The sequence below is a fragment of the Talpa europaea genome (assembly GCF_964194135.1).
Source record: "Talpa europaea genome assembly, chromosome: 14".
NCBI classification, from domain to species: domain Eukaryota; kingdom Metazoa; phylum Chordata; class Mammalia; order Eulipotyphla; family Talpidae; genus Talpa; species Talpa europaea.
In genome coordinates, this window is record NC_140082.1 from 67,616,634 (window position 1) to 67,632,930 (window position 16,297).

Sequence of the window (16,297 nt, forward strand, 5' to 3'; positions counted from 1 at the left end):
GATATAATGCTAGGTAGTTAAATTTATTTTTTTCTTTGTATGTATGAACTCAGTTTTATGGGAAAAAGACAGATGTATATGTGCATTTTTACTTAGAAAAATATTGAATATAAATATCCCAAAATATTAACAATGATTCACTAGTTTAGGTGATTCTTATTTTCTTCTTTATCTTTTTCTACTTCTAAATTTTGGCAATGAAAATTTTCTTTTCCTAAAGAAAATATAAGAAATACGGAATTATATTTTGCTGTTAATGCAAAAAATGTATTTTATCACAGAATATGCAATTAAAAGCTCACTGCAACTGTGACTATAGTAGAATTAAGACTAACCCTTTGCTGGAGTCCTAAGAATGGCATATTAGTGCACTGTTTGACTATCCATATAGCCATTTTCTATCCTTCATTATGTGTATTATTACTTTATTCCACCAAAGTAATAGACATTTCCAATATTTGGTGAGCTGCTCTATCAATTATCAGGCATTTCATTCCATTTCTGATAGGCTCATAGAACAGATGCTGAGGCATAGAGCTCTTTACTGATGGCCTGTTTTCCATCCTTATTAAATATATATGTTAGAAATATGATAGATTGATCTGAGCAATTTAAGGAATCTGGGTACAGTTATTCATATTAGTTCTTTAAGTGAGTATATGAATTTTTTAAATTACATTTATCAGCCATTTGCATGTCTATATAACTTTGGGGTTGCATTTTCACATTCTGTATGTGCCCAAGCTTCATTCAGCCTCCACCAAACCTCTCATAGTCTATCCCTTTCTCCCTTCCTTCATGTATTCCCCCATTTCCTCACCCCTACCCAAGTTCTCTCTGGTAATCAGTAAATTTTTCACTAAGTCAAATAAATATTTTCATGTGTGCCAGTATTTTTAAAAACAATTATTTATTTAAATTGAGGTAACATTGGCTTTTTTTATTATTGGTATTTTGGAAGTATAGGATTCCCCCCATCCCCCAGGTAAGATTTGTCTTTGCTGTATTTTGCCAGTATGTTTTTTTTCAGTTATTTTTATTCCACAAATGAGTGAAACCATCTCATATATGCCTTTCTGATTTGTTTTCCTGAGCATGATAACCTCAAGATCTATCCGTTTTATCCCAAAAGACCTTTCATTCTTTTTTAACAACTAAGTAGTATTCTATTGACTAAGTAGTATTCTATTGAAATTATTCCATAATTTCTTTATCCAGTGCTCTGAAGATGGGGACTTAGGTTGGTTCCATGACTTGAGAAATGTGGACAGCACTATTATGAACATAGCCATACACAAGACGTTCATATTAGAGTTTTCATATTCTTTGCATAAATACCTAGCAGAAGTTGCTGGATCATATGGGATTTCCACTTTTATACTTTTAGGTATCTCCACAGTGATTTTAATAGGGGCTGTACTAAACTGTATTCCCACTAACAGTGGATGAGTCCTTTTCTCCACATCCTTACCAAACCTGGTTGCTTTCAGTTTTTTTATACAGGCCATTCTTATGGGGTGAGGTGATATTTCATAGTGGTCTTGAGTTGTATTTTCCTTATAAAAAGTGATACGGAACAATTTTTCATGTATCTGTAGGCAAACTAATATATTCTTTAGAAAAGTGTCTGTTTAGGTCTTTTGTCCATTTTTTTTTATTGAATTGTCTTAGTTTTGTTGTTGTGTTACAGGGTAGGGAGAGGAGTAACCCAGAACCCCCAAACCTGCCCATTTTAAGTAGGTTCTGCCAACTAGCACATCAAAACAAAACATACTCTGATGCATAAGAACTTTAATTAATAAAAAAAGTTAATACAATTGGTGTACAATACAAAAAAGAAAAAAAAGTTTCCAAATCAACCACCCAAAGTTACCCATCCCTTTGTAGGTAAAAGCCCAACCAAAGAGGGTTGGTCCAAAACAGGGCCACCGAGGCCCCAAAACCTGCCACAAGTCTTAAGGAACCTCCTTGTGGGGACCATGAGAAAGGGTCAAAAGTGGTGAGAAAGTCTGGAAAAAAAATCAAATCAATATAAATGCTACCATTGTTAACCTCCATATGGATCTCTCACCCACATCTGTTTCAACGAGTCCAACACCAAAAAACAAATGCAATTTCTTCACATGCCTCTTTGTACCACGTGCCTCCTCAAAGTCTCCTTGCTCCCCATCTTTCTCCCTTCCTTCTCCCAGACCCCTTAGCAGCTTTCTCTCTTCCCTGCTCAGTTCCATACTTTCCTGGGTGGGACAGGAAACCTAAAACCTCCCTTTTTCCTGGGGACCACCCTGCTATAGCTGGACTGTATTAAATACTATGTACATTTTGGAAATGAGCACCTTGTTAGATGTGTGCTGTGTGAACATCTTCCAGTTTGTAGGCTACATTTTCCCTTTTGTGATAGCTCCTTGGAAGGTGCGAAAGCTTTTAATTTTGATGTAATCCCAATTTTTTATTTTTGCTTTTGTTTTCCTTGCAATTGGTGCTGTGTCCCCCAAATATGCCTTTACAGTAGGTATCTTGAAGTGCATCCTCTATGTTTTAAATATTTTATGCTTTCAATTCTTATCTCCAAATCTTCAATCCATTTTGAATTAATTTTTGTGTTAAGTATGGACTTTTTTTTTGCCTGAGGTTATCCAGATGGTTGTGGGTTTAATCTCTGAGCTTTCTACTCTATTCCATTGGTTTGTTTCTCTTTTTGTTCTAATACCACACACTTTTTATTACTGTTACTGTGTAATATGGTTTGAAATCAGGGTAGGTAACACCCCTGTTTTCTTCTTTTCTCTTAGGTTTGCTTTTTCTATTGAGACCTTTTGTGGTTACATATTTTATAATTGCTATATTTCTTTGGGAAAAAAAGTCACTGGGATTTTAATAGGTATTGCACTGAATCCATAAATTAATTATTAATGGCCATTTTAACATTGTTTATTCTTCTATCCATGAGGACAGGATATCTTTCCATTTCTTGTGTCTTACTTTGTTTCCTTTAACAGAGATTACAGTTTTTGATGTATAGGTCTTTCACCTCCTTCGTTTATTCCCCAGCATTTTAATTCTTGCAATTGTAAGTGGGATTTTTTTTTTCAGTTTCCCTTCTGATACATTGCATACAGAAATGCAGCTGGCTTTTGTGTATTAATTTTGTATACTGTCAATTTTCTGTATTCATTAATTCCACTAGTTTTTGGCTAGAGTCATGTCATCTGCAAATGGTGATAATTTCACCTCTTCTTTCATAATTTTGATTCCTTTTATATATTTTGTTTGCCTAATTGTTCTGCCAAGAACTTCCAAAACTATGTTGAACAGTAGTGATGAGAGTGGATATCCTTGTCTTATTCCTGATCTTACCAGAAATGCTTTCAGTTTTTTACCATCAAGTATGATGTTGATTGTGGGTTTGTCAAATATAACTCTTACCATGTTTACTTAAGTTCCATTTATTCCCACTTTTTGGAGAGGTTTTTTTTTTTTGTTCTCATAAATAGAGGTTGAATCTTGTCAAATGCTTTTTTAGCATCTGTTGAAATGATGATGTGCTGGGCCTCCATGGTGGCGCAGGGGTTAAACACAGTGATAATAAGCTCCTGCAAGCAGCACCAGTTTGATCCCTCAGCCAGCCAGGGAGCAACCCACATGGTGCTGCAGACCTCTCCTGTCTCTCCCGCTGCTCCCCTCAGCAGTGTATTTCAGTACATCTACCTGTTCTGCTCCCCACTCTGTCTCTGGTGAATCTGCTCACCCCCTGCACCTCTGGCTTATACCCAGTTCTTGTATACATAAATAAATCTTTTTTTTTAAAAAAAATGATGATGTGATTTTTAAAATTTTTTTTGTTGATCTGATGAATCACATTAATTAGTAAGTTTACAAATTGTGTTGCATCCTGGGATGCAACCTAATTGATTATGGGAGGTCATTCTCTTAATATGTCATGTATTCAGTTTGCCAGTATTTTGGTGAGAATTTTTGCATCTATGTTCATCAGGGATATTGACTTACAATTTTTTTTTTTTATTTATGCTCTCCTTGTTTGGTTTTGGGATAAAGGTAATATGGCCTTATAGAATGTGTTAGAGAGGTCTTGAAGGAGATAGATATAAGTTCAACTTTGAAGGCTTGGTAGAATTCACTGGAAAAGCCATCTAGTCCTGGGCTTTTGTTTATAGTGAGACATTTGATTACTCTTTCAGTTTCTGCACTAGTGATTAGATTGTTTGAGCTGGTTTGGCCTTAGAAAGTATGAATCTAAATTTTTTTCCATTTCATCTAAGTTATTTAGTTTGCTTACAGATATTCATAGTAGGTTCTTATGATCTTTTTCAGTCTTGAAGCATTAGTTGTTGAAATTTTGTCCCTTTAATTTCTGGCAATGTTTTTTGGGAAGGGCATTCTCTCTTCTTAGTAAGCCTAGCTAAGAGCTTATAAATTTTGTTTATTTTTTCCAAAGGACCAGCTCTTGGTTTCACTGATATTTTGTACTGTCTTTTTATATTTTATTTTATTTACTTCTGCTCTAGTTTTTATTATTTCCTTCTTTCTACTTATTTTCAGCTTCATTTGTTATTCTTTTTCTAGGTAGTTCAACTGTAGAGTTAGATTGTTTGCGATTTGAGTTGCTTATATAGCTAGGTACCCCTGTGTTAGTTGCATAAATATTAATGAACTGCATCTTCTTGATGAATTGTTACATTGATCATAATGTAGTAACCATCTTTGCCCCTGATTATGATTTTTGAGTGCAAGTCTGGTATGTAAGGTATGAGAATAACTGTCCTTGCTTTTCTATTGGCATGAGCCATCTTGCTTCAGTCTTTCACTTTATATTTCTTTTTGTCTTTCTCTTTTCACATTTGCTTCTTGCACACATAATATATATGCTGAAACTTTTAAACCCAATTTGTCATTCTGTGTCTTTTAATTGTAGTGTTCAGTGCATTCACATCTAGGGTAACTATTGATATCAGTATATGGTACCAATTAATTGTCATTCTTTTTGTTTTGTTTCTTTTTAAATTTTATTTTTATATTCCCCACATAATTGTAACTTCCTTATTTTGACCCCAATCTCTCCTTTCCCTGCACCACCCCATAGTGTGTCTCTGGTTCATAGTTGTTTGTTGATTTTGATTTTTCTTTCTTATAGTTATTCTTTTTCCTGGTCCCTTATTTAGGTTTTCTAGATTCCTGCTATGAGTGAGACCATCCGGTATTTTTCTTTTTCTTTCTGGCTTATTTCGCTGAGCATGATCCCTTCCAGCTCCATCCATGTTGCTGAAAATTGCACGTGTTTATCTTTTTTGAATGCTGAGTAATATTCCATGGTGTATATGTACCACATCTTCTTGATCCAGTCATCTAGTTTTGGGCATTGGGGTTGTTTCCAAAGCTTAGCTATTGTAAACAGTGCTGCTATAAACATAGGGGTGCAGGTGCTCTTTGGAATTGATGTTTCTGTGTCCTTTGGGTAGATACCTAGGAGTGGAATTGCTGGATCTTATGGAAGCTCTATTTTTAGTAGGTTGAGGAATCTCCACACAGCTTTCCATAGTGTCTGGACCAGTTTGCACTCCCACCAGCAGTGCAGGAGAGTTCCTTTTTCTTCATGTCCTCACCAAAATTTTTGTTGTTAGTTTTTTTTTTAATATGTGCCATTCTCACTGGTGTGAGATGGTATCTAATTGTAGTTTTGATTTGCATTTCCCTGATTGCAAGTGATGTTGAACATTTTTTCATATGCCTGTTGGCCATTTTTATTTCCTCTTTGGAGAAGTTTATTTTTGGCTCTTCTGCCCATTTTTTGACGGGCTTATTTTCTTTGTTTTTGTTGAGTCTCGTCAGCTCTTTGTATATTTTTGTGATCTATCCTTTCACATTAGTGTTGGGTGCAAAAATGTTCTCCCAGTCAGTGGGGTTTCTCATTGTTTTCGTTACTGTCTCTTTTGCTGTGCAGAAGCTCTTTAATTTGATGTAGTCCCAGCTATTTATCTTTGCCTTCACTATCACTGCTTTGGGTGATGTGTCTGTAAAGATGTCTTTGATGTGCATGTCATGTAGTGTTTTGCCTGTATTTCCTTCTATGTATTTTATGGTTTCAGGTCTTATGTCTAGTTCTTTAATCCATTTTGAGTTGGTTTTTGTGCACGGTGTGAGGTAGTTGTCAAGTTTCATTCTTTCTCATGTAGCGACCCAGTTTTCCCAGCACCATTTATTGAACAAACATTCTTTGCTCCAGTGCATATTCTTTGCTCCTTTGTCAAATATTAGTTGACCATAAATCTGTGGGTTTATTTCTGGGTTTTCTATTTGGTTCCATTAGTCCTGTGTCTGTTCTGGTTCCAATACTATGCAGTTTTTATTATTGTGGCTTTGCAGTATAGTTTGAAATCTGGGAGAGTGATGCCTCTATTCTCTGCTTTTTTTTTTTTTTTTTTCAGGAGGGTTTTGGCTATTCGGGGTTTTTGGTGGCTCCATATGAATTTCATGAATATTTTTACTATTTATTTGAAGAATGACATTGAAATTTTAATTGGAATAGCATTAAATCTATAGATGCTTTTGGTAGGATGGCCATTTTGATAGTTAATTCTTCCAATCCATGAGCAGGGGATGTCTTTGCATTTCTTTGTGTCTACTTTTATTTCTTTTAACAGTGTTTTATAGTTTTCTTTGTATAGGTCCTTTACTTCTTTTGCTAGGTTTATTACCAAGTATTTGATTTTTTTTGGTTTCAATTATAAAAGGGATGGTTTTCTTGATTTCTTCTTCTTCAGATTTATTGTTTGTGTAGAAGGCTACTGATTTTTGTGCATTGATTTTGTATCCTGCCACTTTACTAAACTGATTGATGAGTTTAATTAGTTTTTCTGTGGAGATGTTTGGGATCTCTATGTATATTATCATATTGTCTGCAAATAGTGATAGTTTGACTTCTTCCTTGCCTGTTTGGATTTCTTGTATATCTTTCTCTTGTCTTATTGCTCTGCCTAGGACTTCCAGTATTATGTTGAAAAGCAGTGGTGAGAGTGGACACCCTTGTCTTGTTCCAGATCTTAATGGGAATGCTTTCAGCTTTTTACCACTGAGAATGATATTGGTTGTGGGCTTGTCATATATGGCCTTTATGATGTTGAGGTATGTTCCTTGTATCCCGAGAATTTCAAGGGCCTTAATCATAAAAGAGTGTTGTACTTTGTCAAATGCTTTCTCAGCATCTATGGATATCATCATATGGTTTTCACATTTCTTTTTGTTGATGTGTTGGATTATGTTGATTGATTTTCAGATGTTGAACCATCCTTGTGTCCCTGGAATAAATCCTACTTGGTCGTGGTGAATTATCTTATGGATGCATTGTTGGATTCCGTTGGCAAGGATTTTGTTGAGGATTTTTACATCAGTGCTCATTAGGGAGATTGACCTATAATTTTCTTTTTTTTTGTGCCGTCTTTGTTGGGTTTTGGTATTAGTGTAATATTGGCTTCGTAGAATGTATTTGGTAGTATTCCTTCTTTTTCAATTTTTTGAAAGAGTTTGTGTAGGATAGGCACTAATTCACTGCTGAACATCTGGTAGAATTCATTTGTGAAGCCATCTGGGCCTGGGCTTTTGTTTTTGGGGAGTACTTTGATTACTGCTTTAATTTTGCTGCTTTAATTGGTCTGTTTAGGTGTTCTGTTTCTTCTTTGTCCAGCTTTGGATGATTTAATTGTTCTAGGAATTTGTCTATCTCTTCTAGATTGTTGAATATGTTTGCATATAAGTGTTCATAGTAATCTCTGATAATTCTTTTGATTTCTAATGAATCTGTTGTGATTTCTCCTCTCTCATTTATAATCCTATTTATATTTGTTTTCTCCCGTTTTTTCTTTGTGAGCCTTGCTAGAGGTTTGTCTATTTTGTTCATTTTTTTCAAAGAACCAACATTAAGTTTCATTGATCTTTTGGATTTTTTTTTTTAATTTCCAATTCATTTATTTCTGCTTTGATTTTTATTATTTCCTCTCTTCTACTGGCTTTAGGGATTGTTTGTTGTTCTTTTTCTAGTTCTTTGAGATGTGAGATTGGGTTGTTTCTTTGAGTTCTTTGTTGATGTGAGCCAGTATTGCTATATATTTTCCTCTTATTACTGCTTTTGCTGCATCCCATACATTCTGGAAGTGGTGCCCTCCTTGTCATTCAACTCAAAGTATTTTTTAATTTCTTCTTTGATCTCCTCATTAGTCCAGTGGTCTTCCAGTAGTGTGGATTTCAATCTCCATGAAGTGGGAGGGTTCCTTGTTTTCTTTCCATGATTTATTTCTAGCTTGATGCCTTTGTGATTGGAGAAGATAGTTGGAATGATTTTGATCTTCATCTATCTGTTGATATTTGTCTTGTGGCCCAGTACATGATCAATTCTGGAGAATGATTCATGTGCACTTGAGAAAAATGTGTGCTCGAATATTTTTGGGTGCAGTGTCCTATAGATGTCTGTTAAGTCCATGAGTTCTATGTCTTTATTTAGGGCTCTAGTGTTTTTGTTTATTTTTTGTCTCGTTGATCTGTCCATTGGTGAGAGTGGGGTGTTGAAGTCTCCCACTATATGTGTATTTTCTTTCATATCTGTTTTCAGAGTTGATAATAATTGTCCAATATATTTTTGTTCCCCTTCATTTGGTGAATATATGTTGATGAGTGTTATATCTTGCTGATGTATTGTTCCTTGATCATAATGTAGTGTCCATCTATGTCTCTTTTTACTTTTTTAAATTTGAAGTCTATTTCATCTGGTATAATTATGGCTGTTCCTGCCTTCTTTTTTGGTCCATTTGCTTGTAGGATTGTTTTCCAACCTTTTACTTTCAGTCTATGTTTATCTTTTGTGGTTAAATGTGTTTCCTGGAGACAGCAGAAGGTTGGATTTTGTTTTTTAATCCAGCCTGCTACTCTGTGTCTTTTTATTCATGAGTTTAAACCATTTAAACTTAGAGTTAATATTGATATGTTGGCATCTGTGTTTGCCATTTTGTTTGTCTTTTTTGTGATTTTATTCCTTGCTTTATTCTGTTCTTCTTGTTCATTCCTTTGTTGGTTTTGGCTTTAGGGCTTCTTGTAGAATTTTTTGGAGTGGGGATTTAGTTGTAATGAATTTCTAGAGTTTCTGTTTGTCTGGGAAGGTCCATATTTTTTCTTCATAGAGGAAGGATAGCTTCACGGGGTAAAGTATTCTTGGTTGACATTTGTTGTCTTGAAGTTTGCTGAATATGTTACTCCATTCTCTTGTTGCCCGTAATGTTTCTTCAGAGAAGTCAGAAGTTAACCTGATTGGTTTTCCCTTATAAGTTATCTGTTTCTTCCCCCTTGCCAGTTTCATTATTTTTTCCTTGTCTTGGACTCTTGCAAGCTTTACTATTAGGTGCCTTGCTGTAGTTTTCTTTTCATTATGGTAATTGGGGGTTCTTCTCACTTCTTGTATGTCTGTATTCATCTCATTTTTCATGCTTGGGAAGTTTTCTTCAATTATCTTGTTTAATAATTTCTCAGTTCCTTTGTCTCTCTCCTCACCTTCTGGAATGCCTGTGACTCTTACATTTCCTCTCTTCATGGAGTCTGATAATTGTCTAAGAGTCTCCTCATACTGCTTCATTTGCACTTCTCTCTCTTTTGACTCTTTTTATTTCTGTATCTTCCATAGTACTGATCCATTCTTTCATTTCATGGATCCTGTTTTCATTGCTTTTCCCAGAGTTCTTTATCTCCTCTAGTAATCTTTTTATCTCCTGCATTTCTTTTCTTTCCTTTCTTAAGGTCTTAATTTCATTCTTCAGTTCAGTGATTATTTGTCTCAAATCATTTTTTTCCTTTTTGTTTTCTTTCTGCTTTTTAATCAGGATGATTATTAATTCTCTACCTGATAGGCCAAGAAGTTCTTCCATGTCATTGTTGAGCTCTGGTGACTGTATTTCTTTTTGTGGTGTGTCTTCCTACTGGCTTACTTGGTTATTTATAATTTTTCTTTTCCCTGTTGTTTGCTTTCTAATTAGATCTATGGGTTGGGACGTTGTGCCACTGGTGTTGGTGGGCATCTCTTTGGAGTGCTCCTTTAGGGGTGTCGGAAAATGTTTACCAGACTGAGACCAGCACTGGTAGGCCAAAACTTCACCAGGGTGTTGATGCTGTGTTGCTGGGCTCTGTCTCTTACAGTTCTCTCCCTGTGTATTTACTCAGTTCCAACAGGGAATCAGCTAGTTGGTGATTTAGTTCTGGTCACGAGATGGTGCCAGAGACCTGTTCTTGCTGATCTGTGCTTGTTCCCAGTGATTCTCTAAGTAGCGGAGGGGAGCACCTCAACACAGGGGCTCTTATTCAAACCGGGTGCTGTATCTACCCTGTGTTCACCCAGTGTTGTGCCTGCAGCTGTATGGATGCCACGTCCTGAATTCTGCACTCTAGGTCTCAGTTCCAGGGTTATCAGATCCTAAATGCTGGCTGTCACCCTGTGCAGTGCCCACTGCTATGGCACATCCCATGCCCTGGATCCTGTGCCTAGCTCTCAGGCTGGGGTCTTGCTCCCGCCTTATTTCCCCCCTTACACCCTTTTGCGTGGCCCACCCTCTCCCAGCGCCAGAGGGTGTTTTTGGGATCCCTGGTTTGCAACTATAGGGTGTTGGTAATTTTTTTCTGGTCACTAGGTGGCGCCAGAGATCTTTCCTAGTGTACTTTTGGAACTGTTTTTTTACCCATGGGTCTGGGGGAACAGAGTGGGAGTGGCATGGAGAGCCTCAACGGCGTGGGGGTGCTCTGTCTGCCCTGTGCCCCACCATCGTGGGGATCCCACACCCCAAATTTCATGCCCCGGGTCTCAGTTCCAAAGCCCTCAGGTCCAGGACACGGCTCTAGCCCAGTTCAGTGTCCGCAGAAATGGCGCCTTTTGCACCCCGCTCCTGTGTCTGGGCGCTTGGTTTCTGATTACTTGGTGAGGGACATTCACCTCAATGAGGGCTCCAGCGTCTCCCCGCAAGCCTAGGTCGCAGGTGCGGGGACCTGGGCAGCCGCAATCTGCGTATGCTTTTCAAGCATGCTGCTTTTCTTTTTTCTTTTCTTTCTTTTTTCTTTTTTTTTTTGTGTGGGACCCTCGCCAGTGGCCTGGGAACAAACTGTAGCTGCAGAGGCTGCAGGCAGCCTTGCAGCCCAGCGCTCAACCACTGCGCCACTAGGGGAGGCCCATGTGCTGCTTTTCTGCACAAGCTTACTGGCTGGCCTTGGGCTGTTTGTAGGTCTGCTGGGAGTCTTTGTTTTTCTCTAGTGGCGCCTGGAGCCATCCACTCACCTCTGCTGCGATTCCTGCACAGTTCTCCACAGTTCCATTTCAGAGGGTGCAGTGGCTGAAATAGTTCCTTTCCACTCACAGTCCCGCTTGATGTGTAGTTTGTTCTTGTTAGTTGTTTTAGTTTTTTTGTTTGTTTGTTTGTTTTCCCCCTTTCTGTTGGTGGGAGAGCGCCAACTTTGTGGGTGGGGGAGGGTAGCAGGTTTCTGAGCTTTCCTCCCTTCTTTTATGGCAACTTTTTTCTTCGGGCAGTTTGCCAGAGTTACCCGTTTATCTTCTGTGTCCCAGTTCTTGCAGGGACCTGCCGCTTTTCCTCCCTATTAACTTTATTTTTTCCGGGAGGTCTTACTTGCAGTATTTCCTTGCCGCCATGTTGATCCGCCAAGCTTGTTTTGTTTCTTTTCCCATTTATTTATCACTGTTCTTTCATTTGGGTGACTTTACCAAAGAACACCTAATTTCAATGTCTTTGTAAATTATCATTTCCTTACTGTCCACAGATTTTTCTTTATCTTTGACTTTCTGTTATTTAACAAAGATGTGTCTTGGATTGGTCATTTTGCCTTTAGAATTTGATGTGTTCTCTCTGTTTCCTAGACACTCTTGTTTACTTTATTGCTTATGTAACAGGGTGGTCCCCAGGAAAGGGGGAGGGCAGGGAACCTCCCCCTTTCCTGGGGACCACCCTGTTACACTTAGATATGGAAATTCTGAGCTATTATTTCCTTGAATAGAGTCTCTGCTCCCTGCTTTCTATCTTCTGGAATACCCATTATATTTATGTTTTCTCCTCTACGTGACTCTATATTTCTTATAGGTTTTTTCATTTATCCCAAGTCTTGTTTCTGTTCATTTTTCTTACTTGGGTGCCTTTGAGTCTTCTATTTCTGAAATTCTCTCTTCTGTCAGTTTAATTCTATTCAAAGTACTTTCCATATTTCTTCATGGTCTTTTTTTGTGTTCTCTTTGTGTTTCAATCTTTTAAGTGAGGAACTCTTTTTGTTCCTGGATCTCATTTCTAAGATTTTGTAACTATCTATCTACCTTTGACTGACTTTCCAGTACCTCATTTAACATTTTTAATGTTGTTATTTAAAAGTCACTCTCTTCTCTCTAGCAGGTCTCCTTTTTCTGTATCCTTCATTTGTCCCAGAATTTCTGTTCTTCTCTAATTGATTTTCTATCTTGTTTTCAGATATTCCATGCTTCCTAACACATGTGCTGCTACACACACACACTCACACACACACACACACACACACACTGTAGTTGGGGCACTGCATTTTGTTTTTGTTTCTCATCTCTGTTTACCTTGGTGGCAGGTAGGGAAAGGAGGGGATGCTGGGGTTTAAAAATTTGGCCTCAATCTTATTGAGGAGTGAGGTTGACTTCAGACCTCTTCTCTCTCCAAATCAAGTTCCATTCATTGCTTTAGTTTCTTAACTTTTTGCTCCACTTTCTTGGTGCTCACTTCTGCGATGTTCCATATTTCATCTAGCCTGCATCTTCTGGTAAAGGAGACTAGATTTGCACCACAGGGCACAAGCTCTTGGAGTGAGTTGGTCTTGGCAGGCAGGGAGTACCTGAAAGGACTCTATCCTGTTGAGCTCCTGTTGAGCTGCGGTGGCCACAGACAGTGCCACCACTGTTTCACACGAGAGAGACCTGATCTGTAAATGTTGTACCCACTTGATTCTTTCAAAGGGAATGGGAGTTCACTATCCCACATGTTCTTCTTTTGGGATCTTGCTAAAGTCTCTGTATTCTCTTACCACCAGGAGGGTGGTGAGGGAAACTTTCCTTAGCCATGCTGGCCACAAAACTCCCAGTGACCTAGGCTGGAACTACTATATGTATTACTGCACTCCTTTCCCAAAAAGTCCATTTGATGAAATTCACCAGATCCCATGTGCCCCACAACTCATGAATGGCTGACCCATAGCCTGTTCTGCATGCTGGAGTGTCTACTTTCCTGTGTCTCTCCCCTTTGCCTCCTCCCTCTCCTCCCATGCAGCAACCATCAACCTTAGTGGAAAAGTCCTGGAAATTGTCTGGGGAACTTCTGCATCTTCCTTTGAGCAAATATTTTATAGTTGTATTTGGGCAAAAGTGATCTCAACCTCTCTATTCCACCATAATATGGGTCTATTTATATGTAGATGATTCAACTATGTAAATGATCATCAAGTCAAATATTTACATTATTTGAAACAAGATCTCTCTCTCTCTCTCTCTCTCTCTCTCTCTCTATCTATCTATCTATCGAGAGAGAACAGAGGCATTTTCTTATACCAAGAGATATTCAAACCCAACAGAGTTAAAAGTATTAAGGTCAATTGAAAAAATTAAATCAAAGAGCTATCTTTAAAGCTTTCTTGCAGTTAATATCTACATAATTCACTCATATTGAATCAGAGGGGTGAGAGTGTGGGTAACAAATACTGGTATGCAAAACATTACAAAAATTAAAAAAAAACGCATGTAACAAACATACAAATTTCAAAACTTTTTTTTTTAAAGTCCCAATTCTTTTTTTTTTTTAGATTTATTTATTTATACAAGCTCTGGGTACAGTCAGAAGTGCAGGAGGGTGAGAGAATTCACCAGAGCCAGAGCGGGGAGCAGAGCAGGCAGAAGGACCGAAGTACACTGCTGAGGGGAGCAGCGGGCGGCAGGAGAGGTCCGCGCGCCATGTTGGACCCTCCTGGGGTGGCCAGGGAGCATCCAGGGATCAAACCTGTGCTGCAGAGGCTGCGGGCAGCTTCGAAACCCAGCGCTCAACCGCTGCATCACCGGGGAGGCCCACAAATTTCAAAACTTTATACAATCCAGCATAGAAAAATAAAGCTCTCTTTCTAGTGTTTTAAATCCTTTATTGTCCATCTTTTCTGTCTTAAGTTATAAATCTTTTTATTCCTCAAGTAGAATATTTGGAACTTGAAGTTACAAATTTTACTCTAATTATCTTTGTGTCCATGGTGACTGGGATATTATAGATTTTCAATTAATGTTTGTTAATGAGAAAATAAATATATTGTAAAATATGAGTAATTGTAACACCAAGGGATGGTTTCTTCAGGTTAAGACAAAAAAAGAAAAATAGCAGTTTTTGCCACTAATGCTGGAGTTGCTCACTCAGAGTCCTGTGAACTGAGTGAGGAAGTGTTTGATGAGTGTTTGATATGGTGGCTGTCCTAATCTCAGCCTCAACAGTGACTACAAAGCATAAATTTACCAATTCTTCAGTTTTGAAAGTATTTGTGAAAAATATAAAAATGAATCACCTAAGATATACAACTATATAGAGCACAGTCCTCCATTTCAATGACCAAAACTTTTTTTCAGTAGAGTAGTGAAAATAGTGCCAATATTGTATGGAGAGTCTTTGAGATTATTCCTTTAATTTTGTTCAAAATTTGATGATAAACTTATTTTTCCATTTTAAATATGGCATATTATGAATTTTCAGTTAACATTGTGTAATTCATAGGGCAATATTATGTGCAGGCTTCACCACAGTTCATTGTTCCAATCTCATTAAAAGTCAAAGAATACTGAATAGGAACTTGTGCATCTAACCTAAGCCTACTTTTGTTTTTTTAATTTCCAGTGTTAAAAGGAAACTACATAATGACTGGGTTGTGAAAATCAGATATATTTCAGCTTTAAAATGCTTTGGATCCTGCTCCATAGATAGTGTCCATTCATTAGTTTTGGAATCCTTGAAGAGACTTGAGGATAATTTGTAAGTACAATAACATGTAGTTAATATCCATAAGTATTCTGTGACTTTCAGATGTTGTATTGTTGATAAGTCCATGGTTGCCTTGGAGATTTTAAGTGGGTTTTCAGAAAAATCAGATGTTGATCATTTCATTTGTTTGACAGGATTAGCTTTTCAGGAGGAAATTGAAGTTACCTATGCAAATCTGAACTTGATGATCTGGCCAGCAGCAACTTTGCTTATTTTTTGTTTCTTGCTAATGATAATTTAACACAGATATGTATTTTTCCCAAATATAGTTATGTTGGTAAAACTTTACATTTTAAAAGTCATTCTTACAGTTCAGTTGGTTGACTAGCCCTGTGAATATTTGTATCACAATCATCATAGATAGGTTACTTTATATTGTGCATAGTTTTATTTCATATCTGGTTAAATTTTTATTAACTATTAATATTAATAAATATTTTACTAAGATTTTTATTAACTTTTAATAACTAAGAGTTATACATGCTAACTAATCATATACTAATACAACTTAACACATATTCTGTATTATATGTATATATGGTAACTAGAAAACACCTATTTAATTTTTACTTTTAAAGAACAAATTGACCATTTGCATTTCCTCTTTGGAGAAATATTTTTTCATATGCCTGTTGGCTATTTGCACTTCTCCAAGAGGAAATGCAAATAGCCAACAGGCATATGAAAAAATGTTCAGCATCACTTATAATCAGGGAAATGCAAATCAAAACTATAATGAGATACCATCTTACACCAGTCAGAATGGCACATATTAAAAAAACTAACAACAACATATATTGGTGAGGTTGTGAAGAAAAAGGAACTCTCCTGCACTACTGGTGGGAGTGCAAACTGGTCCAACCACTATGGAGAACTGTGTGCAGATTTCTTGACCTACTAAAGATAGAGTTTCCATATGATCCAGCAATTCCACTCCTAGGTATTTACCCAAAGGACACAGAAACATTAATTCCAAAGGGCAACTGCACCCCTATGTTTATAGCAGCACTGTTTACAATAGCTAAGCTATGGAAACAACTCAGATGCCCAAAAATAGATGACTGGATCAAGAAGATGTGATACATATACACAATGGAATATTATTCAGCAATCAAAAAAAAGATAAACACATGCAGTTTGCAGCAACATGGATGTAACTAGAAGGGATCATGCTCAGCAAAATAAGTCAGAAAGTTAAAGAAAAATACCAGATGGTCTCACTCATAGCA

General features: G+C 37.2%; 1 protein-coding gene across 1 annotated transcript in view; it reads left to right on the forward strand.

Annotated features, from left to right (window-relative positions):
* WDR64 (WD repeat domain 64) overlaps nt 1-16,297 on the forward strand; it is a gene marked incomplete at both ends in the record, with an annotated part of 151,618 nt that overhangs the window by 33,779 nt on the left and 101,542 nt on the right. Inside the window, one exon of the mRNA XM_084253145.1 lies at nt 14,925-15,059. Within this exon, the coding sequence (XP_084109271.1) occupies nt 14,925-15,059 (135 nt within the window). The remainder of the gene's footprint in view (nt 1-14,924; nt 15,060-16,297) is intronic.